Source organism: Cupressus sempervirens, chromosome 1, assembly GCF_028749045.1.
Source record: "Cupressus sempervirens isolate cs-2001-9-10 chromosome 1, ASM2874904v1, whole genome shotgun sequence".
Taxonomy (NCBI): Eukaryota; Viridiplantae; Streptophyta; class Pinopsida; order Cupressales; family Cupressaceae; genus Cupressus; species Cupressus sempervirens.
The window spans coordinates 673910277-673937540 of record NC_143118.1 but is presented as its reverse complement, the minus strand read 5'-3'; the positions used below and the strand labels follow the sequence as shown (position 1 = coordinate 673937540).

General features: G+C 35.8%; 1 protein-coding gene across 2 annotated transcripts in view; it reads left to right on the top strand.

Annotated features, from left to right (window-relative positions):
* LOC149579670 (ARM repeat superfamily protein) overlaps positions 1-27264 on the top strand; it is a 160611-nt gene that overhangs the window by 49710 nt on the left and 83637 nt on the right. For both annotated transcript variants that reach the window (XM_089786504.1, XM_089786494.1), the window contains exons 8-9: positions 22577-22683; positions 24325-24507. In XM_089786504.1, the coding sequence (XP_089642630.1) occupies positions 22577-22683; positions 24325-24507 (290 nt within the window). The remainder of the gene's footprint in view (positions 1-22576; positions 22684-24324; positions 24508-27264) is intronic.

Here is a 27264-nt window from a genome sequence, read left to right as displayed (position 1 = left end):
GTTGAAATTTCTAATATAAAGGGCAGTTTTGTGTTAAGTTGCAGGGATAGTTTTGATATGTTCAATTTGGAGGATGTTTTACTGTTAGAGTAGGTTGGGGGTCTGTTACAAGTTGATTGGGTGGGTTTGGCTTGTATTTTTTATTCTAAGTTTGTTACTATGCTTTATTTATAAATTCAACAACATTAGGTTGGCCCACTTATAGTGCCCCAATTTAAATTTTAAGCTAACTCCTTTATTTGCATATTGTGCTTCTATAGCTGTTTTTCCCTTTAAATTGGTTAAATGAAAGCACAAGTCGTTGAACCCCCTTGAATGAGGTCAACAGGGTTCACACAGGTTCAATGGTTCTGCAGTTCGAAATAACAGTTTAAAAGTGATAGAGGGCCACACCACTCTTCTAGCTTCTACTTCTCAAGTTTCTACTCCTCGAGCTTTCACTTCTCAAGCTACTCCTTGAGCTTCCACTCCTCAAGCTACTCCTTGAGCTTCTCTTTGAGCTTGATTAGAAATGCTCATATGCCTTGCTTAAATAGGCACTTACCACCCTATGCATGACTTATCCACAACCTTCTAGAATTCCTTCTACACAATATCCACAACCTTCTAAAATTTCCATAACCTTCTAGAATTACAACTAAGCACCACCATGTGGCCCAATTAGAAAATTACATTTCTTTTATGGATCACAACAAATATTAAATGCAAGATTTAAGAAACTTTCCACAAGTTTCTAAGATGCCACCTACACACCTCGATTAATGTAATGACAACTATTTTTTTTTTTTTTCTATTTATGCCACCTATGCACCTCGAAAATAAAAATCCTCTTTTCCTTTCTTTTCTCCTTTTTATTTTTTATTATTTCTCCTCTAATTTTCGTCACTTTTCTCTCTCCTCCAGAATTTTTTTTTTTTCCAATAATTTTCCAACGCAAGATGCTCCTGCATCAGACTCCCCCGGTAGATAGAAAAGTGTGTCCCACACTTGGACGCCAAAAAGAAAATCTACAACCATCTTCATCTTCACCAAAGGCTTCCACCTCAATAGGGACAAAAAAACCACCATGCAAATCTTCCACACCAACATCTCAACCATCCAATCAACAAGCTCATGCCCAAGAACAAACTGAATGTATTGCTTCATTAGCAAACTCCCATTCACATCAACAACTAGTGCGTCCATACCAGCAATAACAAACTCCACATCAACATCCACATGTACATTTCCATCAACACATGCCAAACTCTCAACACTAGCAACCTCATTGCTCACAACAAGATGCTCTGCAATACATAACTTACCTCCAACAACAACTGGATCATCCACGACCAAGTGCTCTGCAACATACAAGTCACCACCAACATCAACTAGATCATCCACGACCAAATGCTCTGTAGTCTCCATGTCAGACTCAACCAACTGATCATGAAAACCAACCTCTGTCCCAACATCAACAACATTAGGCATATCTTCAGCAACAACCTCTATTTGCTCTACAAGTTCTGCATCAGGCTCCACAAACTGATCAACAAAACCATCCTCTTCCACCTTGACCTTGTGATGCCATCTTCTCTCACGAACCTCCTTAACTTGATCAGCCAATCTATCATCCAACCGAGAAATCATCTTAGAAAAATTCCTCTCCACTATATCATGGATTTTGGCAATCATCTTAGGGTCCAATCCTCTTGGAGCCATCTCCCAAGATCTTCGTAAACCCTCTGCAACAAATCCTTCCCACGCTCCTTGTGACAACCAAATTGTTTGCAAGTCAGATTGCAACCTGCCACCTCGCACGAACAATCAGGAACCACATCACAAGTCTAGGACAACGGATTTGCAATCCACCAGCTCTGATAAACTTTGCCCAACCAAGGTCCTGGTACAAACTACCTCACACTTCGGCGATCTGCTTGTACACTCAGGAACTCCTGCTCTGATACCACTTGATAGAGGGCCACACCACTCTTCTAGCTTCTACTTCTCAAGTTTCTACTCCTCGAGCTTTCACTTCTCAAGCTACTCCTTGAGCTTCCACTCCTCAAGCTACTCCTTGAGCTTCTCTTTGAGCTTGATTAGAAATGCTCATATGCCTTGCTTAAACAGGCACTTACCACCCTATGCATGACTTATCCACAACCTTCTAGAATTACAACTAAGCACCACCATGTGGCCCAATTAGAAAATTACATTTCTTTTATGGATCACAACAAATATTAAATGCAAGATTTAAGAAACTTTCCACAAGTTTCTAAGATGCCACCTACACACCTCGATTAATGTAATGACAACTATTTTTTTTTTTTTCTATTTATGCCACCTATGCACCTCGAAAATAAAAATCCTCTTTTCCTTTCTTTTCTCCTTTTTATTTTTTATTATTTCTCCTCTAATTTTCGTCACTTTTCTCTCTCCTCCAGAATTTTTTTTTTTTTTTTTGCCTTTTTTTCTTTTTCAATTTTTTTTTTTTTTCCAATAATTTTCCAACGCAAGATGCTCCTGCATCAAAAAGGGAACAATTCCAGTGGTTCAAATTCAAGTGGCTCACAAGATTATGAACCTATATGCCTCACTTTTAAATGCTGGGTATTTTTAGTAAACCAAAAACAAATTCTAGTGTGTGTTTTGCCTGACTACTTGACAAAGTTTGCGGAAAGAAAGATGAAAAAAAACTTATACATCAATTATGTGGAGAGTGGATCATGGTTTATGGATATAGCCCGATGGTCCATGAAAGTCTTAAAGGATCCAGAGACAACACAAATTATGGTCCATCAAATAACTTTAATCCATAAATGTCACAATGCAATCAACAAAGATATATGGCAGTGATCTAATGTATAGAGTGTGAACAATTCTGATTTCATGACAGTTTTATAGACCCATACTCAGTACCAGATAACTTTGACTCAGAAATTATCTTGTGAATCGCTCCAGTGAGAATGCAGAAAACTAGGTTGCGCCAACATATCCAAAAACAAAGAAGATCTAACGGTGCAATAAAAAATTACACCTCACAAACAGAGACCCAATTTGACTGTCATAATTTTTTTTGGTTCGCCCAACACCAAGAATATTTTGATTTTGGACTAATACATTCAAATGCTACTTGTCGAAATATTATTAAAATGTGTTGAGCTATATCCTTATAAACTTTTAACTCAATAGTTTATAAAGATTTCAAATTCTGAATTGGAAGATGAAAAGTAAAAGATCGATTAATTATATAATCCTTTCAAAATTCAATTATGAAACTGAATAATCATCCTGTAGAATTATTTATTGTAAAAAGATGGTAAAGAGAAGGGTTCTTCTTTGGCAGTAACCTGTGTGCTACAGGAGGGTAGAACAGTCTCTTTCATTATCCATCATTTTCTGTTAGTAGAAGGAAGTTTGGGCCTGTGTGCTGAAAATGGTGTTTGGGAAAAAAAATTGATGTATATTTTATCTATGCGCAAATTATTTATTTCTTTAGAGTATGAATTCTGAAGGTATTTGTATTCTTTCCCAACACATGTTTCACCTTGTTAAGCAGAAAAATGAATTACATTTCTGAATCCGTGAATTTGAAATAATTTATTTCTAATAAGGTGGCTGATCATCCTTTTACTGTTTCTCTTCTGAGTGTGAGAAGAGGGTAATCTGTGGATTTCTTTTTCCACATTCATTAAATTGTGTATGTAAAATCTCCATCTATCTCATGGCTATGTGTAGATGGTTGTGTGCCTTTCTGTCTTCTAGTTAAAGACATAACCAGCAAAAAAAAAATTTGAATGTCTTTTAAGAGGGAGCTGTACGTCACAATTCAGAGGAAAGTTATCAACTCCATGATAACTTCTCCAACTGTTGGTGGCATTTGTTCTTCCGTTTGGGCATTTGGAGTCTTATTGTGTATTTCATGTCGAAGGACAAATCTGTTTGCCAACACATTACTGATAAAAAAAGTTTATCACTTTTAAGTTTAATGAAAGGTCAAGGAGCATGCCATGAAGAGTTGCGACTACTCAAACATGAGGTATAGTAAAAGGGAGAAAGGGGTGGGAGGAAGTGTTAAGAGTTTTTGTTGCATCGCTGTTTGTGTTTGCTGGCAGATCTATTTGGTTGTAGAGATTCAAGTTTTGGGTTGGTTTGTTATTATGGCATGTCACAATGTGGTCTCCAACATAGTCAGCGACTTTTGCTTTAGGTGATGGCTAACTCATCTATCATTGCATTCATTTATGGGAGTTATGTTGCAGTAGGAGATATATCTGGTGGTGTCCCATATTGGACCTTGGCAAAGACTTTCTGTTGTTGGTTGATTGCTTCTTGTGTAAAGGAGACTGTTGGCTTTATCTTTGTTTTCTTCAGAGGGGTGATGCTTCTGGTGTTTGGTCTGGGGCTTGCTGGTTTGGAACCGTTTTGATCTTTGTTGACCTTTGTTTATTGTTGTAATTTCTGATAGAAAGGGCATGTTTATGTTAGGCTGCAGGGATACTCTTTTTACGTTCAGTTTGGAGGATGTTTCACCATTAGAGTAGGTTGGGGGCCTGTTACAAGTTGACTGGGTGGATTTGACTTGTATTTTAATTGTAAGTCTGTTATAATGTTTTATTTATAAAAACCAATAACATTACCGATAAAAAAAAATACTGATTAATTAAGTTTAGTGCAAGGTATAATAAAAGGGAGAAGAGCAGATTTGAAAGGGAGAAAGGAAAACACAAGCTTAGGAATAAATGAAGGATTAATGGAAGAAGAAAAGGGGAAAAGAGTAAGGAAGTAACTTCCAAAGGGGGCAAGAATGATGAAGGGTTGTGACTCTTTCCGAGGGGGGTAATTCTGAAAAATGGCGACACTCCCAAAGGGCAACAATGATGAAGGGTTGTGACTCTTCCAAAGGCTGGTAGTTGTGAAAGGTTGCGACCATTGGAAAAGGAACAATATTTATGTAAGGAAAGTTGGAGATGAGTAAGGAAGTTGAAAAAGCAGGAGCAACAATAAATGAATATTACTCAGATTTTAAGAGTAGATTGTGAAGATGAATAAGAGAAGGCATTAAGGAAATAAAACAAATGAATTCCATTTGATGAAGGAGATTAATCCAATCGGCATAAACATTCATCCAAAGAGCACGATCACCAGCCAAAGAGGTAATCAACATAAATTAAGATCTGTCTAAATTTAATAGGAGATTGAAAAGCAGAATTTGTAATGGCCCCATTTAGCAAGTTCCTATAGCTTGGTGAGGTCAGTTCATCATTGCAACCCTCGTGAGCTGACAGTTAGATTTGAGGGTCTCTATTGAGTGACTTGCTACTTATAGGAAGTCAATTCTGGGCAGTTACTATTTTTAGCAGTGCAGTTGAGGCACTTGGTGATTGGCTTTTTAAGTGATTGATTGGGACGTTTAATGGAGCTTCATATTATAAGTTATTTATTAAAATTTAAGACTATCTTAATAGATAACTTTATCATTATAATGTTATAATTTGAAAGTGTGTAAGAGAAGCATCTTTAGTGACAAGTGTGAGGAAGAAGACAAGTTCATTTTGTAATTATAAAGAGACCTCGTGGAGAAAATCAACCCATTCCGTGACATTTGCTTTTTATTCATTTGTGAATTTGCTGAGGGGTTCTCAATGAGATTTCTTTGAGGACTGATTCCTCTCTCTAATTTGCACTTTGAGCCATTGAAATACATGGTGAATTGTGTCTGATATTTTGGAAATTATCTCTGCTTACTTGGTTTGGTAAATTGCTGCTGAGGTATACTGATTTGATGCATTATTGCTGCAATAAGATCAAAGGGTTTTCACTGAGTTTAGACACTATTGCATTCAGCCTTTAAATACTATTTCTAAGAGGGTGATTAGTAGCTACAACCAGGCGCACTGGACTGCAATTTCATTCACATTCTTTGTGGCCAGTCTGAGGCAATTATCAGGGGTTATGATGGAATACCTGCTTGTTTTGGAGCTGCTTTTGGGAGTTCATTATCTGCACTATTTAATATTGCTGCGCAGCATTAAGAGTTGGCAATTGGGACAATTTTAATCATGCTTGCATCCCCTTATTGGCAAATTTGCATTCACCAAATAAGCTGCGTACTAGCTCTGGAAGCATGTTATATATTCTGGTTGGCAGTGGGTAACTAGCTGAGGGCTGTATTGAATTTTCTAAAGTTGGCGTTTGGATGTTGCAAGCCTACATCTAATTCCAATGTCATTATTCATCATTAGGTTCCTTAATAAAGAATTACATCTGCATTTGGTTTTTAGTCACTGTACATACTTGTTGAATTTTAAACTAGTTATCATTCCGTTGTGATTTTCCATATATTCAAAAAAGCTATATATTGCAAAAAAACCAAATTTTTTTTTGGCAAATATTCACAAACAAAAAGAAGCACATTCTTGAGCATTGCTATTGTGTGATCCAGCAGGTTCTTACAGTGGTATCAGAGCGGTTTCCTACCAGCCTTCAGGGAATCAGGGTTCAACATGGCATAGAGATTCATACCTGGTATGCACTACACCTGTAGAGAGGTTGTAATTCTCCACCTTGTAATGGAGAACCTGAGATACAATTTGGCAGCGTAGGAGATAGAGGTGCTGGAGGTTAAGGTGGTACTGGTTACAAGGATGCTGGTACTAGTTTTGATAGACAGGGATGCCAAGGAGACATTGAGAAACCTTGAACATGGGCAACACCATTGTGTCGATGTGCTGCAATAGTCGTCTGATACATTGTAGCATATTGCACCCCTTAGAGGCTGGAGTAGGGAGAGAGGTATGAGGAGTAATTCTATGAGTTCATATAGGTCGACGACAAATCTAGAGTTGAGGACAAGATTTGAGTTGAGGACGAGATTAGAGTTAATGATAGGATTGACATGAGAGGACATACAGGTGTGTATGATAGGCCATAACAGCCTACTTTCCTGAGATCTGAGGTTGACATGGCTAGTACTGAGGCTGAGGTTGTGCCACTTGTTTATAATGTTGTTGCTCATCAGGCTGAGTGGGATGCTCTTGTGCAGGCCATGAAGTAGGATCTGAACTTTGATTGATTTCTGACACAAAAGCAGGAGCACACTAGAGGGTAGGCCTACACCTGAGAGATAGACGCCTAGATAGGTTGATTTGGGAGAGGCTTCCAACAAGATGACCTTGACATAGTTTCATGGCAGTGGCAAGGTTACAACACGAGCTTGGGTTCATAAGCTGGATACTTATCTTGCATTGCGTCCCGTTGCTGTGCTGCATTTGGACAGAGTGACTCATGACTGGTGGAACCACGGGCGAGTTTTGCTACATCATGATCAGATAGTTTCCTATCAGGAGTTTGTTGATAGGTTAGTAGAGCAGTTTGATAGAAACGACCCCAAGACTTACTTTGGAGAGCTGACACAGTCAAGACAGATAGGTGGTCTTGAGGCCTTTATCAATGAGTTTCAGCAACTATCTATGATGGTATACGATATTTTTGAGAGGAGATGAGTCATGCTTTTCATTGAGGATTTAGTTGAGCCACTCAAAGGGTGGGTTAAGTCCTTGGATCCAACTACCTTGCAGGAAGCAATGAAAAAAGAAAGGAATCTTGAGTCATCTACTCCATTGCTTTGAAACTTACTACTTCATCATATGATAGGGACCCTAAGAAAGATGATAGAGCTGATTCTAAGCCTCCTATGGCAACCCCTTTAGATCAGGATACTTTGAATGATCTAAGGAGGAGACTATGCTTTAATTGGAGAGGGCACTATGATGAAAAACATGATTTTTCTATGAAGCCTAAGGGTAAAAATAAGATAATGGAGTGGTTCTATGATGATGAGGACAATTCTGATTTTTCTGGACAACCAACTGTTAATGAGCTTGAGATACATGAGGTTTGAGGTGGTGGTGGTGAGGTGATAGATGATTCTAACCTCAAGGTAGTTTACCTTTCTAGAATGAAAAAGGAAGGTGCTTTCAAGATGCATGGACTCTTGGCAGGGCAGTGTGTTATTGCTTTCTTTGGTACGGGTGCCACACATAATTTTATTGACACATGTTAAGTTGCCAATAGAGGAATTAAGATAGAAGACTTTGAGGGACTAAGAGTATAGGTGGCTGATGGTTACACCCTTTGGTGTAACAAAATGATTTTTGAGCTTCCTATGAAGCCAAACAATTATTCTTTTAAGATAAATTTGTATGTGGTAGACATGGACAGCACTGATGTGGTACTTGGCATGAGCTGGTTGCATACCATTGAGGATATTTATATCAACACCAAGAAGATGGAGATGAGATTTATTATGGATGGAAAAACACACATTCTTAGTAATTTGAAGGTGATTTCTTTCAGGCATATGCAACATCTTGTACGACATGATGATGTAGTTGATTGGGCAACAGTGTAGGATGTTGCCTACATTAGATGGGTTAGATAAGCCATCCTAACACCCGAATATTCAAAAGCTTTGAACTAAACACTCTAAGGTGTTTAGTGACATACCACCTTGCTAGCCACCTTATAGAGGGATTGAGCACATTATTGAGTTAGAGGAGGGCACTAAGCTCATTATGATTACTCCCCACCAACACCCAAAGCGACTTAAGGATGATATAGAGAAGATTATACATGAGTTGTTCGCTATGGACATATTAGGCCTAGTAAGTCTCCTTTTGCTTTATCAGTTGTTTTGGTAAGGGAAAAGGATGGGACACTCAAGATGTGCATAGATTTCCGGATGCTGAACATGAAGACTATAAAGAATTGGTATCTTATCCCACAGATCAATGAACTTATTAATGAGTTACATGGGGCATGTTACTCCTCCAAGATTGACTTGAGATCAGGGTATCATTAGATTAGAGTCATAGAGCAGGATGTGAAGAAGACAACATTTAGGTGTCACTGTGGCCATTTTGAGTTTCTAGTCATGTCCTTTGGCTTGACTAATGCCCTTGCCACATTCTAGTCTAATATGAACATAGTCTTTCATAGCCAATTGTAGAAATTTTTTCTAGTGTTTTTCGATGGCATACTTGTTTATAGTAAGAATTGGGATGATTATGGAGCACACCTGGATACAATGTTGGACATTCTTGATAGGGCTTCCTTGTATGCCAAGGACTCCAAATGTGCATTAGGCATGATTGATTTACTTTATCTTGGGCACAACATTAGTGCAGAGGGCGTTTGGATGGACCTTGATAAGGTTTGTGCTATATTGTATTGATGGGTCTTGTGCTTTCTACTGCAAATTTGTTGCAGGTTCTCTCGATGCACAACTCTACTTACTGACTTGACCCGAAAAGGTGCTTTTGAGTGGACTGCTCAGGTACAAGAGTGCTTTGAGAAGTTCAAGGAGATTATGACATTGTGTCCAGTTTAAGCATTACCAGACTTTATGAGGCCGTTTAAGTTGCATAGTGATGCCTCAGGTTAGGACATTGGTGTCGTTCTCTCCTAGAACCATTGTCCTATTGCATTTGAGAGTAAGAAGCTCAGGGGTCTTGAGATATCATTTAGTGTGTATGACAAGGAGATGTTGACCATTATGGATGCCTTGGCTAAATTCAGGCAGTACTTGGTTGGTAGCAAATTTTGCATTAAAATGGATCACATTAGCCTGAAGCATTTCCTTGGGTGGTGAGATCTTAATGAGACGCAACATAATTGGGTCAACATGTTGCAGTCTTATGATTTTGAGATCTCCTGTATTAAGGGTACTCAGTTGGTAGTAGTTGACACCCTCTCACAGAGACCCCACTTATGTGTGTTATTGAGATAGCCGAGAATTGGAGACACTTGATCATTGCAGAGTATGCCAATGATATTGGGTAGTTGGCATTGTTGATGGTAGCATATGGGGCAACATTTATACCCTTGCAAATGAGTTGATCATTTACAAGGGGATGATTTATTTGATTCCAAGATAAAGTGTGAGACAAATTATAGTACAAGCCTTTCATGATTCTCCATTGGTTGGATTTCCTAGGTACTTTAAGACCTATAGACAGATTTGAGAGAGGTTCATTTAGTAGGGCTTTAAGTTAGATGTGCAACAATATGTTAGAGAGTGCTCTATTTGTCAATAGAACAAACTTGAACATACTTATCCAATAGGATTTCTGCAGCCACTTCCCATTTCTGAGCAAAAATGGGAATGTTTATCTGTGGACTTCATTGTGAGCTTGCCGAAATCCCAAGGCAGAGATATCATTTATGTGGTGGTGGATCACCTCACCAAATATGCTCACTTCTTTCCCATCACCATCGCTCTTTTAGTTGTACAAATTGCAAAGTTGTTTTTTCGGGAGGTGTTTAGAGTATGTGGTTTACCTCAAATTATTGTGAGCAAGTGTGCTATTCATTTCATGCATAGATAAAGATCTCTATGATATATTGCAAATATTGTAGTATATTGCAAGAAATTTTGCCAAACGATATTATCGCCAAATTTCTCAGTACCAATTAGTTCACAATTGTGAGGCGGAATTTTGACCAAAAAACTTGTGATAATTGGGATATGTTCCTAAAAAAACGTTTTGATAAAGTGGAACTTAAAATTTAGAGTCGTCATTTTTCATTTTTTCGTTTGCATAAAGTGCTATTTTGTTTGCCGAAAGGTAAACATTGTTTCTTTGTTGTGTGCATTGTGTCGTTTTGCTCCATACTGTGCTATATGGAAGGAAAGCATTGTCTGCAACCAAAGCCTTGCAATGGAAGGAAGCCTGAATGGAAGCAAAGCCTATCTATGGGTTGCCGTCTGTTGCACAAACAATCCATGGCATAGTACATGCAAGGATAAATCATTGGCGTAGATTCATGGGTTCCTATTAGAAGGCAATCAATTCACCATTATTTATATTGTTCGCCACCGATGTTGTGAAGATACGCAAATATCTATTATATTTCTATGCATTTATAAATCGACAATAATATTTAGTCTTTTTCTCTAACTCTGTTATTTAAAAAAAATTCAAAACATTTAATTATTTTTATTTAAATATTAAATTTAAAATACATTATCATATTTTACAATGCATGTAATAAGTATATTTGTGTGCACTTTAACTATCTATAAAATTTAAAATAAATTGTGATTGTATATATTAGATAAAATAAAATAATAATATTTTACATTTATATTTATATGTAAATATAATATTTTGACATGTGTAATCTATTTTTAATTTTATATATATTAACAATTTTGTGTAAAAAATAAAATTTAATTATATATATATATATATGTGTGTGTGTGTATATGTATATTGGTAATTTGTAAAATACTAAAAATTAAAATAGATTTTTATTGAAGTATTTATACTTCGATCTATATGAGTATTAAAAATTAAATTTATATAATATATGTTGGATATCTATGTATTTAATTTAAAGCTTTGATTAATATATGGTGGATATTTCCAATTGGTATATGTTCTACAAATTTGCTTTGGTGCATATGTGTATTTTAAGAAATTATATATTTTGAAATGTTCGATAAAAGTGCCAATTTATTGCCGATTTTTTTCTGAGTTTTTGGTGATTCTGAGATTTTGACTTTTTTTTGGTCGTACGAGATATTGCCAATATCGAGTTTTTCAACTATGGTTTCATGAGTCATTTTTGGCAAGAGTTGTTTAGATTATGTGGGACAGAGTTGACTCCGAGTAGCTATTACCACCCCAGACTGATGGTTAGACTAAGATTATTACTAAGTGGGGTGGAAGGCTATTTGCCGAATAATGTATCAGCGCAACAATGGGCTTGGGTGAAGTGGATATACCTATGAGTAGTGTTATAATTCCACTCACTACATGTCTCCATTTAGAGCTTTGTACAGGTATGATCCCCCTAGTTTCATGGACTTGCTATGCAGCGATAGTAGGGTACCCAGTGTAGGGGATTTGCTACAGGATAGTTAGGATATCATGAGGACACTGAGAGACAATATTTAGACAGCACAAAAGTAGCATAAGCAGTATGCTTATCAGAAGAAGATTGCTCATTCTTTTTTGGTGGGCGATATGGTGTATTTGATGCTACAACCTTACATGTAGTCTTCCATCAGGAGAGTGGAGCTGAGAAGCTCAAGCCCCGCTACTATGATCCTTTTTGCATGGTGAGATGTGTGGGTGAGGTGGCTTATGAGTTGGATTTTCCAGTGGACAACAGAGTTTATAATTTCTTCCATGTATCGTGTCTCAAGAAGGTGTTAGGCAGAAATGTTGCCCCTTCTTTTTCTGTACCCTCACTAGATGATGAGGGGAGGCTTGAGTTGATTGCTGAGGCTATTCTGGATATCAAGGAGAAACATTTGCGTCGACAGATCATCAAAGAGTTTCTCGTGAAGTGGCAGGGTCTTCTTGATGAGGATGCCACTTGTGAGCTTGAGGATATACTTCAACAACCCAGAGTGTGATTGCTTGGTGACAAGCAATCTTGGGGGGAGAGGACTGCAATGTCAACATTTTAGTAGGTTCCTATAGTTTGGCGAGGTCAGTTCACCATTGCTACCCTCATGAGCTGACAATTAGATTTGAGGGTCTTTGTTGAGTGACTTGCTATTTATAATAAGTCAATTCTGGGCATTTACTATATTTAGCATTGGAGTTGAGGCTCTTGGTGATTGACATCTTTAGTGATTGATTGGGTCATTTAATGGAGCTTCATTTTATTAGTTATCTATTAAGACTATCTTAATAAACAACTTTATCATTATAATTTTATAATTTGAGAGTGTGTAAGAGAAGCATCTTTAATGAAAAGTGTGAGGAAAAAGCCAAGTTCATTTTGTAATTATAAAGAGATCTCTTGGAGAAAATTGACCTATTCCACGACTTTTTCTTTTTATTCATTTGTGAATTTACTGAGGGTTTCTACATGAGATTTTTGAGAGGACTGATTCGTCTCTCTAATGTGCACTTTGAGCTGTTAAAATACATGGTGAATTGTCTGATATTCTGGAAATTATCTCTACTTGGTTTGGTAAATTAGTGCTGAGGTATACCGTTTTGATGCATTATTGCTGCAATAAGATCAAAGTGTTTTTGCTGAGTTTAGATGGCATTGCATATAACCTTTAAATACTGCTACATACTGTTTCTAAGAGGGCGATTAGTAGCTGCAATCAGGCGCTACTGGTCCGCAATTTCATTCATACTCTGTGCAGCCAGTCTGAGGGAATAATCAGGGGTTATGCTAGAGCAACATCTGCTTGTTTTGGAGCTGCATTTGGGCATCCATTATCTGCACTATTAATATTGCTGGGCAACATTGAGAGTTGGCAATTGGGATTGTTTTAATCCTGCTGTGATCCCTTTATTGGCAAATTTGCATTCACCAATTGAGCTGCGTACTAAGTCTGGAAGCAGCGTTATATATTCTGCTTGGTGGCATTCAACTAGCTGAGGGCTGCATCAAATTTCCTAAAGTTGGCATTTGGGTGCTGTGAGTTTACATCTAATTCCAATGTCATTATTCATCATCAGGTTCTTTAATAATTTTAGTCATTGTACATACTTTGCTAGTTGAATTTTTTATTAGTTATCATTCCGTTGTCACTTTCTATATATTCTGAAAATTAAAAAGAAAACTATATATTGCAAAAAAAACAAAAAGAATTTGCAAACATTCAAAAACAAAAAGCACATTCTTCAGCATTGCTATAGTGCGAGCCAACAGGGCTCTTACAAAATTTTGGGCATCTGTAGTCTCTAATCTCTGCTATAAAATACAGAATCTCGATCCAACATCACAAGAATTCAATGTCTAGAATAAAAGAAGCTCAACTGCTATCACTTGGAACAAGTTTCAAGTTCAACAGATTTAACCAATCCATTTTATACAAAATACTTGTGAGATAAGTTATTTTGAAGTTACACCACCATGAGAAAATCTATGTGCGATCTCCAACCTGTGAGTAGGTAGATTCATCAAAAGAAATGAAGAAAAGGCTTACTTATGTTAATGAAATAACCTACGTTCCCATATCATTTTATTATTTCTGTTCAGGCATCCCCAACTTACATTGTAGTTGCAATTCCATTTCCAGGTTGAGGGAGGAATTGCTACCCAGGATTGGAGCACTAGCTTAACTATTACCACCCCCATTACTGATATATCACTGTCACTAGTGGCATTAGCACCTGTATCATCTGTAGTTTGCTTTGATGGCTCAACACCCTATAGGAGAACCCAGGAACACCAATCAGAGTATTCCAGATGCCTTGGATTCCCTATGAATATGCAGATCACATCTCCAAGTTGTCTAGGGTGTTCCTTGTATGTTCCTGGGTGATCCTGTGGATGTCCCAAACTCAGACATTCCTAAAGCAAATATAGGACTCAGATTCAAGTAAACACGGTAACTGACTATAGCCATATTTGTTGATGAAAACATAGAAAGGTCATATAAATGTGGTTTAGTTTGATATGTCTATGACACTTGAAGGATGAGAGAATGTCAGTGATATGGTCTAATGTAATGTGGGGTCATAGAAGACTTGATAGCTATTGATAAAGTTGCTGCACAGTCAAATAATAGTGTAGTGAATTTGAAAACACAATTTATTCAATCTAAGGCAGTAATCTGTTGGATATGGAAACAAAGTAATAATGTGGATCATAATTGTGAAAATACTGAATGTTCTTACATTACAGCATTTGTTGTTGTAGATCCTTTAGATTTGAAATCAACAAGAAGATAAAGAAGTTTCATTGTGGCACATGCAAAGCAAGACATGAGTGAATGAGGGCAGTGAGTAAAGATAATGTAAATGGCTGATTGTTGCTGGGTCCAAGAAATGTGACTTGATATGCTTCTCTACCGAGCATGCTGGTGAATGGAATATACTTAGAAAGCATACATGTCACAAAATATACAAATACATAGAATTGACACTGAACATGAAAAATAAAATCATGGAGTAAATAGATAAATTGAGTGCTATGTTGGGAATATGTTCAGGGCACATGTAGGTTAGGATCATAAACCTATCAGCCTGTAATTTATAACAATTTAATGTTAATTAGGTTCATTCCAAGTAAATTTTTTCAAAATGATGTAGTATTAAGATACTAGTAAAATATTCAAATTTGTGGTAATTGTCTTCTTTGTTGACCTGACTCATTCCTTGTTACCATCTGAAAGCTGATACATTTGAGATGTATTCATTTGACTTTTATGTCGGCTATGACTTCTGCCTGGATCCAGCTCATATTTATATTCATGATTTAGTTACAGTGAATGAATGTGAACTCTATGAGCCATCCACATTTGCAAGGTGAGGCACAAAAATGCATACTGAGGAGTTTTCTAGTTATTTTGAACCACTGTATTACAAGACACAACTTGACATGAAGCCTCCACCCTTACCAGTTACAGAATTTCTGGTTCTACCAGAGTAAATACCTACCTCTGGGATCTTTGTGGATATCTCAAGTTCACTTTTGAGATTCATGTCTATTTACTTATGAATTGGGAGGACTACCTTCTAAGAACCATATCTTATTTTACTATTGTGTCTACTCCTCTTTCAGTATGTATTGTATCACATCTAAGTTACCTGCTCGAGTTTGGTTCCAAGTTTGGGTATGAAGGTCTGATTCGCTGGTATGTCAAAACCTTGAAAAGGGGTTTGCATTTGTTAGCACAAAAACATCTAAAAATTACACACACACACACACACACACGCATTTGATTTTATGAAGCCTAGAAACATGAGTTGAGATTAGAATGTCACATGGTATCATAAAAATATTTAAACAAAAAAAACACCATAAACTTGTAATCATAGAATCAGGAATCATGATGATACTATCATAGCATCATATTCTTCAAATTCAACATCAAAGATTCAAAGCATTAAAATTAAATCATAACATCAACGCCAAGTATCATCCTTTGAAGTTCAACTAATCGATTACGAATTTATTAATATTCTTCTTTTTCATCATCTTCTTCGTCTTCTTCACTTACCTTTTAAAGATTTTTCTCTTGGCAACATGTTTGAGGAAGTCTTAGATGGTATTTGGTAGTCTTAGCCTCTTACGTAGTAGCAATTTTGGCTTGCTGGAAAGTAATGTCTGTCTTGGGTGTGAGCAAGTGGTTGAGCTAAGTTTGTCAAGACTATAGAATTGAACTCAAGTGATTTCTGAGGAAATGAATTAGAATCATTAGAAAACCATTGTTCTAGCTTCAATTTGACCTCAAAAAGTCTCAAAAAGCCAAGACAGGTTGTGGGAGATAACACTGCTAAAGGTATACCGAATCCTGAATTTTGGCTAACTTTGGAATATTTTGAAAACCCCAAAATCTAGAATCTGCATTTTAATTCCTATGAAGCTGAAACCTATCTCAAACATCTTGAAGTATTTAATATTTATACAAATATAACTTAAATTATAAGTTACATACTTTAATTTTATATTTGTATAAATCTTCCTGCCCCTGAGCTGGAAAAATGATTAAGTTTGACATCAGTTTGACTGATTAGTGACTGCTCTGCCTGGGTACGAATGGTAAATGGGTTGGTTCGAAGTGGGTGGGTGAAAATTGGACCCCACCTGAACCAGCAGTCGAACTGTACCAGGTCCAGGTACAGTTCAAATCTCCGCTGGTCTGGGATGCATTTCCTGTACGAGGTCCAGGTACGGTTCAAATCTTCACTGGTCTGGGATGCATTTCCAGCGAACTGGGAATCTTAGTATTACATATCAAACGTTTTAACAGTTTGCAATTTGCATTATATGTTTGGTTGGGCAATATGTAATTGCCAATTTTGGCTTGAGCTTGATGTTTGTAACTTGCGTCAGGAGAGAATAAAAACTTCGCAGAAAGAGTTGAGTGCATTCTCCTCTAAAGTATCAACTATTTACTTGTGCTGACCTTAGCTCTATCCTATTCTTCGGGCAAATCTAGTGATTCTGCCACATATCTTTGTATTTTTTTCAAGAAGTCATCATTTATACACACATTAGCCTTTCCTTTTTAATATTGTCTTCCACTGATATTAGTTTTTTTGCATGCTACATAAATGATGTGTCTAGTTTGTTCTGATAGCTCAATGATTAGGGGAGACTGTTGGATTCAGCAACACTTTTTCTTCTGTATTCTTTAATTGTCTACTCTCATTTATGCATAATATAAATATTTGAGGACATACTGTCTCCTCTTTCGTATCTACTATTTTCTTAGAAAATGTGTCAATAAACTTGCTCGAATTGGAAAATAAACAGCAGGTGTAACATGCTAAAATTTCATACTAATTTGATGACTTGGAAATAAACAAAATAACATTTCTTTTCAGTATAACATGAAAGACAGTTATAATTACCTTAGCATTATCTATGCATGGTTATCGTTCCATTTCCATTTATATTTAAGTTGCCAATTCAGGTTAGTGGGTTTGGGCAAAAAAAAAAAATTCCGATTTGGGTTCATAGGTGGGTTTGTGAGTGCATATATATAAATATATATGGATATACGCATTATCTATACAAAAAAAGAAGAAGAGAAACATGCGTAATTGCAAAACTAAGTCATTTCACAGTATGCTTGACCATTGATCCATGCCAAATGTCAACGATAAACATTAAATACTTTCTCATTAATCTATCTTCATGATTGTAAAGAAAATCATACATTGAATTACTAAATAGCAAAACATAGACTAGTTCATCAAATAATAAAGTTTGAAATATAATGATAAATGACAAGTGTTTAGTAGTTTATCAATGATCATAGTATGAAATGCTCTTCAAGGGTCAAATGGGTCATCAAAAAATGAGGGATCAATGGCTTCCTCCTTGGCTGCAACTATATCTAGATACTCATCATTGTAATCCAAACCGATTCCACTAGTCCCATATTCTGCTATATCATCCTCCTTTTCCCCTACATGAGAGATTAGATGAGTGAAATATTTTCTATTAGGTTCCTTTTAGGGTTACGTAAAAGAATTATTAAAAAAAAACACTCTTTAAAGTTGTTTTATTTCACATTTTGGACCCTATTGCCACAGGTCCTCTCAGGTTTGCTGTGGATTCACTTGGGTTCACTCTAGCACAGGCTTCGACGAACCCACAGTCTGAAATAAGGACCCAGTTTAGACCCGAACGCAAATCCAAACCCGCGTAAACTAGGACTTGACTCTGGGCAGCAGGGGACAAATCCTGTAATGGTGATTTATACACTTTCAAGTAAAGAAATATTTGATTTAACGGTTTCTTAATCCAATAATATAGAAACTAACCATATTATCTAACTACAATACATAATTGAAAATGCATAACATAAATACAAAGTAATAGTACTCGAATTCAAAATGTCTTGCATATAGACTTTGACCTTGAGTTGTGCAAGCCTTGACTACTGGGAGAGAGGAGAAGCATTGCCAAGGGCTTAACCTCCCAACCGTGGACCCTTACGTACCCCCACGAGAAAGACCCTCCCTACCCTGGGATTAGGCTTGGGGCACCACTGTCGAGCCACTGAGCATCCTGGTGTTAGAGTGTTAGCTAAATAGCCAACCAGGTTTAGGATACCTTCCACACACCTATCTACCAATTGTTAGCAACCCTGACCTCTAGTGATCACAACAACAAGCATGCCACTAACCTACCTTGGCCAAGGATTTGTGAGGGCACTATGTACCCGATCACCCACCACTCGACTTCACAACAAGAATGTGCTAAGGACTATCATGAGCTGACACGGGTTTTAAACATCTCATATTACATGCTTAAGTTATGGGTGGGTCTTTTCTTTTATCATGTAGGGATAACCATAGTTTAATGATCGCCATTTCACACCCTTCATCTCGACCATGTTGGTCTTCCTGGATGAACACTAGGTGGATGTATAAGCATTTGTGATCACAACTAATGCATCTGCCGACCTGGCCTTGGCATTATGAAAGATAATCCGAATATTAAAGCATTTATATCCACAACCAATGCATTTGTTGATCTAGCCTTGACATTATAAAAAATAATTTTGAATCCTACTATTCTTGACTTGCAAGGTGCAGTTTCTTATCATAGGGGATATATTACAAATATCCTTGTATAAGCCACACTCCAATTATTCATGACTTTGAAAACATAAATTTCTTAAATGAGAAATGCCATAGTTTTGGAGCATTCTTACGATGTATGCATAAAGAAAGAGAAGGATCATATCTTGATCGGTTCTAACAACATTACTTAAACTTTCCAAGTAGGCTTCAGTTATGCCTCATTATGACATTTTGAAAATAAAGAAATAAAACTAAGCAAAGATGATTTTATGACCTGATTGGAGGTCATCCTTGCGCGGGCTCGAATAATTCTTGAACAATGTTTGAATGCCCGATCACTGGATGCCATGAAAATAAAGAAGGTAACAATTAACTACTGCTGTTCTAGTATAGGAGATTCGGCACCGAAATATTGGTCATGCTCGGCTCAACACCTGTAGGAGGCAGAAACCACATTTGAATGTATAAAAGCGACCGCAGATGGCGTGTCTGCTGGATAGATGTATGGAATTCTTCGAAATAAATGCAAAGTGAGAATGAGAAGAAATTCTGATTGTAGGTGGTATGTTTTTCCACTAGAGGTAAGAATGTTGTATTCTAAATGAGCTTTTGCATCATAAACTTTGCCTTCTCAGCTGCATGCTTAGCTACAAGCGAGATTGCGAAGGTGGCAAGGAGTTACAAGATTCAAGGCCATCGGTTCAATGTGGCAATAATATTAAAGTGGTCACCGAAATAATATAAGGCCGATGAAATGAAGTATAGAAATATGGCCACTCAAGTTGAATAATAAAACTATTGCCAGAGAAATAAAATAACCCAAACTAATACCTTAGTATTATAATATCATACTCCTACTTATACACACGTGTGTATGTGTATATATATATATATATTACAGTGTATCTAACATATACGTATTATATCAAGTGGGCATGTACATATGTCTTATTCTAATTCACGCATATGTAGATACTATGGTATTATTGTATTAAGACATTGCAATATCATATGAAGCTTTGAAATTAATCCATTTCATAAGGTAACACTTTTTAATTTAATGTTCAATGATCTTCTCTTTTGTTAAATAATGCATATTTATTTATCGGGTAGCTCATGGTAGTCCCTAGTATACTCTTGCTTGCCTAGCTGTTTATCTCTTATTCTTGGTGGTTAGAATTCATACATGTCGAGTCATAGGTGAAGTGGTGTCCCTTGCCCAATTCCTCTGTGGCAATGCTTCGCTCCCTTCAATGTGCTCCTACAAGAAAATAAATTCTCCACAATAATATCATATTTCTTAGATAATCATAGTCACTATAACAAGTAACTGTTCATAAAACATCATAATGGCTAACTACCATTTCACTTCCATGAATCAATAACCGACTTTCCAAGATTTCAAGATAACAACATAGTAACATCATAAAGATTAACCAGCTTGTCATCTTTACTTGAAATCATAATGATTAACCATCTCATTATTAATTTTAACTATCAACTGACTTCACATGAAAACTCAACGGCTATATGAGCAATTTTAAATTAGGCAAATATTAGGATGTAACAGCAGGAGAGATACAGAGCAAAATAAAATAATAACTTAGTTGTAAACATCAAAAGATACATACTCATGCATTCATCAAAAGATACATTTCATGCAAACTGTGATGCAACTACATGCCTATAAATCTGCTAAATAGATTAACAACTAAGTGATAAAAGGGAGGAGGACAAAACTGAAGACGTTTGAAATTAATTTGAACACCTTAGCTCTTATTGTTTCCTATAGTAGACATGTCTAGTTCACTTGAAACATTTCTTTGAACACAATTCTCAGACCAGTAAAACATCTTCAAGCTGTTCTCCAACTGTAGGTATAGTCAGGCAGCTATCATCCAAGCTTCCAACGTGAGGAGGACAGCAAAACTGAAGATGTTTGAAATTAATTTGACCACCTTAGCTCTTATTGACACCTATAGTAGAAAATTAATTAATTTGAACATCTTAGCTCTTAACTGCCATCTTTTAATTAATTTGAACACCTTAGCTCTTATTGCCATCCTTTCTTGTATTCAAAGCATTGACCTCTTCAAAATAAAACAAGTCCCTTGTCTTTAATGATATTATAATCACTATCTTCACCTGATGGTTCTGCTACAGCTATTGATATTCTCCTAGCTCTTATAGCTGTTGTGCACTACTCAGCGGTTTCTTTTCAATGATCTTCAACTTGATAACTGGCTTCTTCTTCTCGAAGCTATTTTTCTACCTCAAGATTTCCAATATATTAAGCAACAAACAACATTTCCTGTCCTGTAAGCTCAATGGAAGCCATGGAAGAAGAAAATTTGGGTGAGACACCAGGCTCTTGAATTCCTCCAACTGTATATCATTGAGCAGAGAACAAAAAACTTAGCAACTAAAATTCCCACATCAGCGACTGGCAGATATAGAATTGGTTTTTGAACAGGACGGTCTATAGAATGGCTAAATCATGGAATTTCTCACATGGAGTCGGATTACGAATTCATTTAGCAGCTAGAAATGGGTCTTAAAAACTATGGGCTAACAAGGGATTGCTGACAGGATGCACTAACAAGGCATTGTTGACAGGATGCACTTCACCCTCACACAATTTTATGCTCTTATATTTCAAAAGGAACAGCCCATGAGCTCTGGCACCATATTTGCAAATGAACAACAGGAAAGACAGAGAAGAAAATAGCAGTATAAATTAGTTGTATTCATCAAAAGATACATCTTTATGTGAACTGTGAGGCAACTCCATGCCTGTAAATTTGCTAAACAGATTGGCAACAAAGTAATATAGATTGATAACTAACGGTAAAAGGAGGACAGCAAACTGAAGGTTTTTGAAATCATTTTGAACACCTCAGCTGTTATTGACACATATTACAGACATGTCTTGTCATGACTTCGAATATTGTATATATTATTGATTTTTTCATTTTAAACAATCTTATTTAAGCGCTATAGAAATTAACAAAATATATGTATATAATCATATATAGATTACTATTACTCTTAATTACAATCTGTAAATTGACTTGTTTTAAATTGAATAATATAAATAATTTAAACAAGTTTCATATTGTAATTTATGTAATGTTTTTTGTATTAAAATCATACATGATTTAACGTAATTGTAATGAAAACTATTCTTTTAAAATACATGACAATTTTTTGAAAACAATTTACGCGTGAGTTTATTAAAACAAGGACACATGTTTTTTGAGTTTTGAATTAAATCAAACCCCAAAAGCAATTATATTGGTCTTTACACGTCTAGTTGAGTTGGAGCATTATACTTCAGCAGCTCAAAGAGTTAATAATGCTATATGACAATTAAGTAAAATATGGCAGTTTGTAATGTTCTTTTATCTTACCCTTTTGAAAATAAATTGTGCTAGGCCATCAGGTCACACCTGTACTGTACTTGAATTCATTTAATATAATAGAGAATGGCTTTTTAGTATGGCATCTGAAATGAATTTTTCCTTGTCAGTTCAATGAATTCTGATACCGTGTTTATTTGCTTCCCACCAAAGCATAACAAAACAGCTGCGGTGCTACCACCGAGAATATATCCAAGAGTTCACTGCAGAGGCAGTGTCATTTTTGCTGCGAAATTCTTCAGTGAAGCAGCTTATTAAAGGTATGGTGTTTCCACAACATTATCTAATTTTTCCTATAACATTACAACTAGCATACTTGTGTTTGCTATTTTTTTTGAGGCTGCACTGCACATTTCATGTTTTTATCTTTGCATTTCTGTGTTGTTTACCCATGATACATGTTGAGGGGTGGTCTCACAATAGTGGCTACTCTGTTTTACACATTCTAGGTTTTACTGAAATCACACAATTTTAAAAAAATGGATTGATTAAGTCTTGAGCAGTCCCATTTGAAAGAATTAATTGAAGAGGGTTAGATCAAACTCTTCGATAGAACCTCTCTGCTCTTCAATCATACCTGCAATGGAGTCTCCTTTGCACCTATCGAAATGCTGACAAAAAATCAGTTTGACATTAGCTTGTTAGGGATCAATTGAATTGATTTGGAATTTCTAATTTTTAAGTAGGCGCTACTTGAAATGAGCTTTTCAATGATTATGATTATAATATATAATATTGATTTTACTATGACTTCGTATTTTTAGTTTTACTAAGCATAGGTTTTTCACCATATATCAACTTCTCTGTTTTGTTCTTACAAAAAAGTAGTAAGCTAATTAAAAAAAATTCTGGAAAATATCTAGGAACTACGTATTGATGTCCTCTTTCCATAAAAAATATATGAATTTCATGCATATAGATTGTTGTGATAATAAGTATAGTGAATTATAGTTGACTTGATTTCAAAACTTAATTAAAAAAAAATTGAACATAATGAAATGAAACCAATTGCAATCACTAGATATCTATGTTAGAAATCTAAATTCGAAAGAGTCACACTTCTATTTTTAGAAAAAAAGTTATGTTTGGTAAAGTGACTGTCACTCATAAAAAAACGGTTTGTTTTTTAAAAATATTTGTTGAAGGAGGTGGAAAATTGGATGCAAATCAATTCATAGTTTTTTCAAAAAAAATATATTTAGAATCTACACACAAAATTTCACAAATCACTAGTTTACATCATCTTCACATTCCTAACAGCTTAGCAGTTATAGGTGTCCGAATATGAAATTTTTTCCTTCAGAATGTCCCTTTCAGTGTCAAAGTTGACTAAAAAGCGTAACTCACTATTGTGGGACCACCTCAAGAGTAGTTCTTTGTTTTATACTACTGGTTTATCTGCATATTTCATGTTTTGTGAAGTGGTATGTGGAACTGCTAATTGCTCATGAATTGCTTTACAATCTTGGCTTTTTAAATACGAGCAGATTAAAAGATACCTTAACAAATTTCTCAAAAGTAATGCGAACGTTTTAAGATTATGACTAATCAAAAAATACAACAGCTAGAAAATTTAGTGATAGCAAATTTTTAAGTAATAATATAATTGGTTCTTCTTTCATCTTTATTGAAATTTAACAATACACTGGATGTACTAACATACCAAAGCTTTGATTTAGGTGTTTTATTTGTGTTTTTACTGTTTCTATTGCAATGTTGCTATAAATGGTTTTTTCTGTTCAAATTGATGTCTTATTGTTTCTGAGAAGCATGGAAAATGAGTTGGTTTCCATTTATAGCTGATAATTCACCCTATGTTTCTGAGATTCATGTTGTCCTTTTCACAAATCTCGGCTTAATCACCATGTTTTACATGTGATATAATTTTCTGGAATCAGCAGGTATTCAGAAAGTCATAGGAGAAGTTGTTATCAAGCCTTCGAAGGAGAAAACAACAGGATGTAGTGCTTTGCTGTGGCACACACTGAAGGGTCCAGCTTCAAGATTTCATTCCAGAGCTGAGCAAGTTCTCCGCCTTCTCTTGGATAAATCTACTTACTCTAAGGCAATCAAGAAAGGCCACAGTATGTTTCCTTGAACACAATTCAATATGTAAAGTTCATTTTGGCACATTCTGTGCACAACCAATTTAAATTAGGCTTCCAGTTATTAGTTTTAACTCAGCTGAGAACGTTTGGACTTTCTGTTTGAAATCCTCGAAATATTTTGAATTTTCCATCATGTCTTCTGTTTATATAGAAAACAAATTCTGTTTGAGATCCTCAAAATATTATTTATTTTCTACCATCTGTTCTATTTATAAGTATTCATATGATCAAAAAGACATAACACACAAAGCAGAACAACTTAGAAGAACAAATATCTATGATCTCAATACCTATAACAAATGAGTCCACTTACGGTTATTGAATTACAATTCTCTTTTTCAATAGATGCACTTACCTAATGTGTACAATGTTGTTAGCAATGGGTATCACATCATTAGGCTGTTTGTGTTGCATTGCTTGTGCTATTTACTGGCTTGCTTAACATGCATTATTACGTTGTTTATTTATTAAATAGGAATTGAGAATTGTTTCCACTTTGCTTGTCTTGACTTTGTTGGAATATTTCAATTCATTTATAGCAGCAAGATTTTGCAGTTGTTTTGAGTTCAATTTGGAACATGTAAGTAAGTAAGTAAGTGGGTTTTATAGTCCACGACACTATGCCATAGTTTTTGGGTTTACATATGGTGACAGTGATATGGGACTACCTCGTACTCTTTTTCGAGAGGCGCTTGGTGCTACAAACGAGGCGTACATACCCTACCCCCCAGTGGGATTTGAACTTGTGACCTCTCTTTCAAGAGTACAAGTTCTCCACCACTAGGCCAACTCAGGTGAAACAGCAGTATGACAAGAATATCCATATCATATACAGCAGTATCACATGTTCAGCTTCAAAGATGCTTTTTGCTTTCTTCATATCTTTATTGATTGTAGTATAATGTGTGTAATTTAATTTTTGTTAATTTTTAATTATTTTTTTAACAATCATTTAAGGTACAGACTGTCTTCTCAAGGGAAAAAATAGAATTTGTTTTTGAGGTTTCCTATTATAATACGGGGATCTATGAAAGGGCTTATCCTTCAAAATATGGGTAGAAATAAAGCCTATTAAAGATCAAATTTTGTGCAGTCCCAAAGCTGGGGTACAGACAGATGGAGCCTTACATAAACATAATGTTATTAACTTATTATCATAGAGCACTGTAGAGATCGAAATTCGACTTAGCAAAAGACAGCAAGTTATTCCAATTGCTCTACACTAGGGTTGACTAGCTTAGATTTTTTTTAAAAATCAATATAATGTTGATATTATACCTATGTACCATTTTAGTGCTTTAACTCGAAAAATGATGTTTGTTTGATAAATGAAGCTAAAGCACTTAAATAAGGAAATTGATAGTAATTAGTAATTACAAACAAACTAATAAACACAAATATCAACTGAATTTAGAAATGAAAAACGTAATGAAAGAGAAATGTGGACTAAAAGTTCGAAGCTGATTGTGTTGGATGCTAGTGCTTTGTGTGGATGACAGTAACCTGCTGGACTCCTGTATGAACACAAAAAGTCCAGGAAAAGTAATTTGTTTCGAAAAATGTCACTAATGCGTGTGACAAAAAAATCCAGGATGACATCAGAGTTTCCCAAAAACAATGTTAGAATAATAATGTTGAAATAGACTAATCCATTGAGAGAAATTCATACAATAATAACAAAGGAGAGATTAAGAAGAAGATATCACCAAATGCCAAGGGAGACAGAACATGCCCCTCTTTAATAAAATCTCCAACAAGAGAGAAGAAAACTGTTTTTGTGGCTGTTCAGGGATTTACCTCTAGGTCAAATACCTGTTTTTGTATTTCTATCTCCACAGCAGTTTGGTTTTTGATAAAGTAAAATGACAAATGCAAAGATGAGGAGAATGCTGGAGAAATATAATGATAATGACAGTGATCCTAGATGCCAAAATGATATTAACAGTAGGGATGTAACAAAGATAATAACGAAATAGGTAGAAGAGATTGAGCAAATACATAATAACCTGAAGTGGCCAAGTAGAGATGGTGCCGGACTGTAGTGGTTGATACCATAGTCTCCATGAATGCAACAAGTATAATGGGAGTAATACACGTACAAAGAATGCCGGTAAGATGCTTTACAACAATGGAGATAGTTCACACTTTGCCAATGGAGAACTTGAGAGTTTTTCTTTTTTCAAAGTGATAGTATTGAGAGATTGATAAGAATGTTTGGATGAGGTCAAAGAGACAAAGAAAAGGTGGATCTTCATCCTGAGTCTCTTTAGGGTGGTTTTCCTGCAAGTGTAGAAACTGGCAGACAAGTGAAACACTTGAAAATGGTCACTGAATCACAAATTGTTATGTGATGCTAGTGCGTCACACAAACATTTACATGTAGTGCTTCTGTTTGGGTAATCTAGACCAAACAAAGGTTCAAATATTAGGAGAGACATGAGGATTCAAAAAATACAGCAAAATGGTGCTAATATTTTGGCATCAGGATATTGCAAGCTTAATGTATTAGAGTGAGTGCAAGATACAGTGTGAGGGTATAGAATTATAAATGTTATAAGCACCAAATGAATATAAGGCACATAAATAAACGCATTTTCTATATGGATGAGAGCTTACAACAATTAATATTCATAGAATATATGCTAGCAATAAAGGAAACCATCCATTCAAAAGTTTGCATAGGGAAATGCTGGATATCTTTAGCAATTTCACATTCGTTGAGAGACCTTTGCT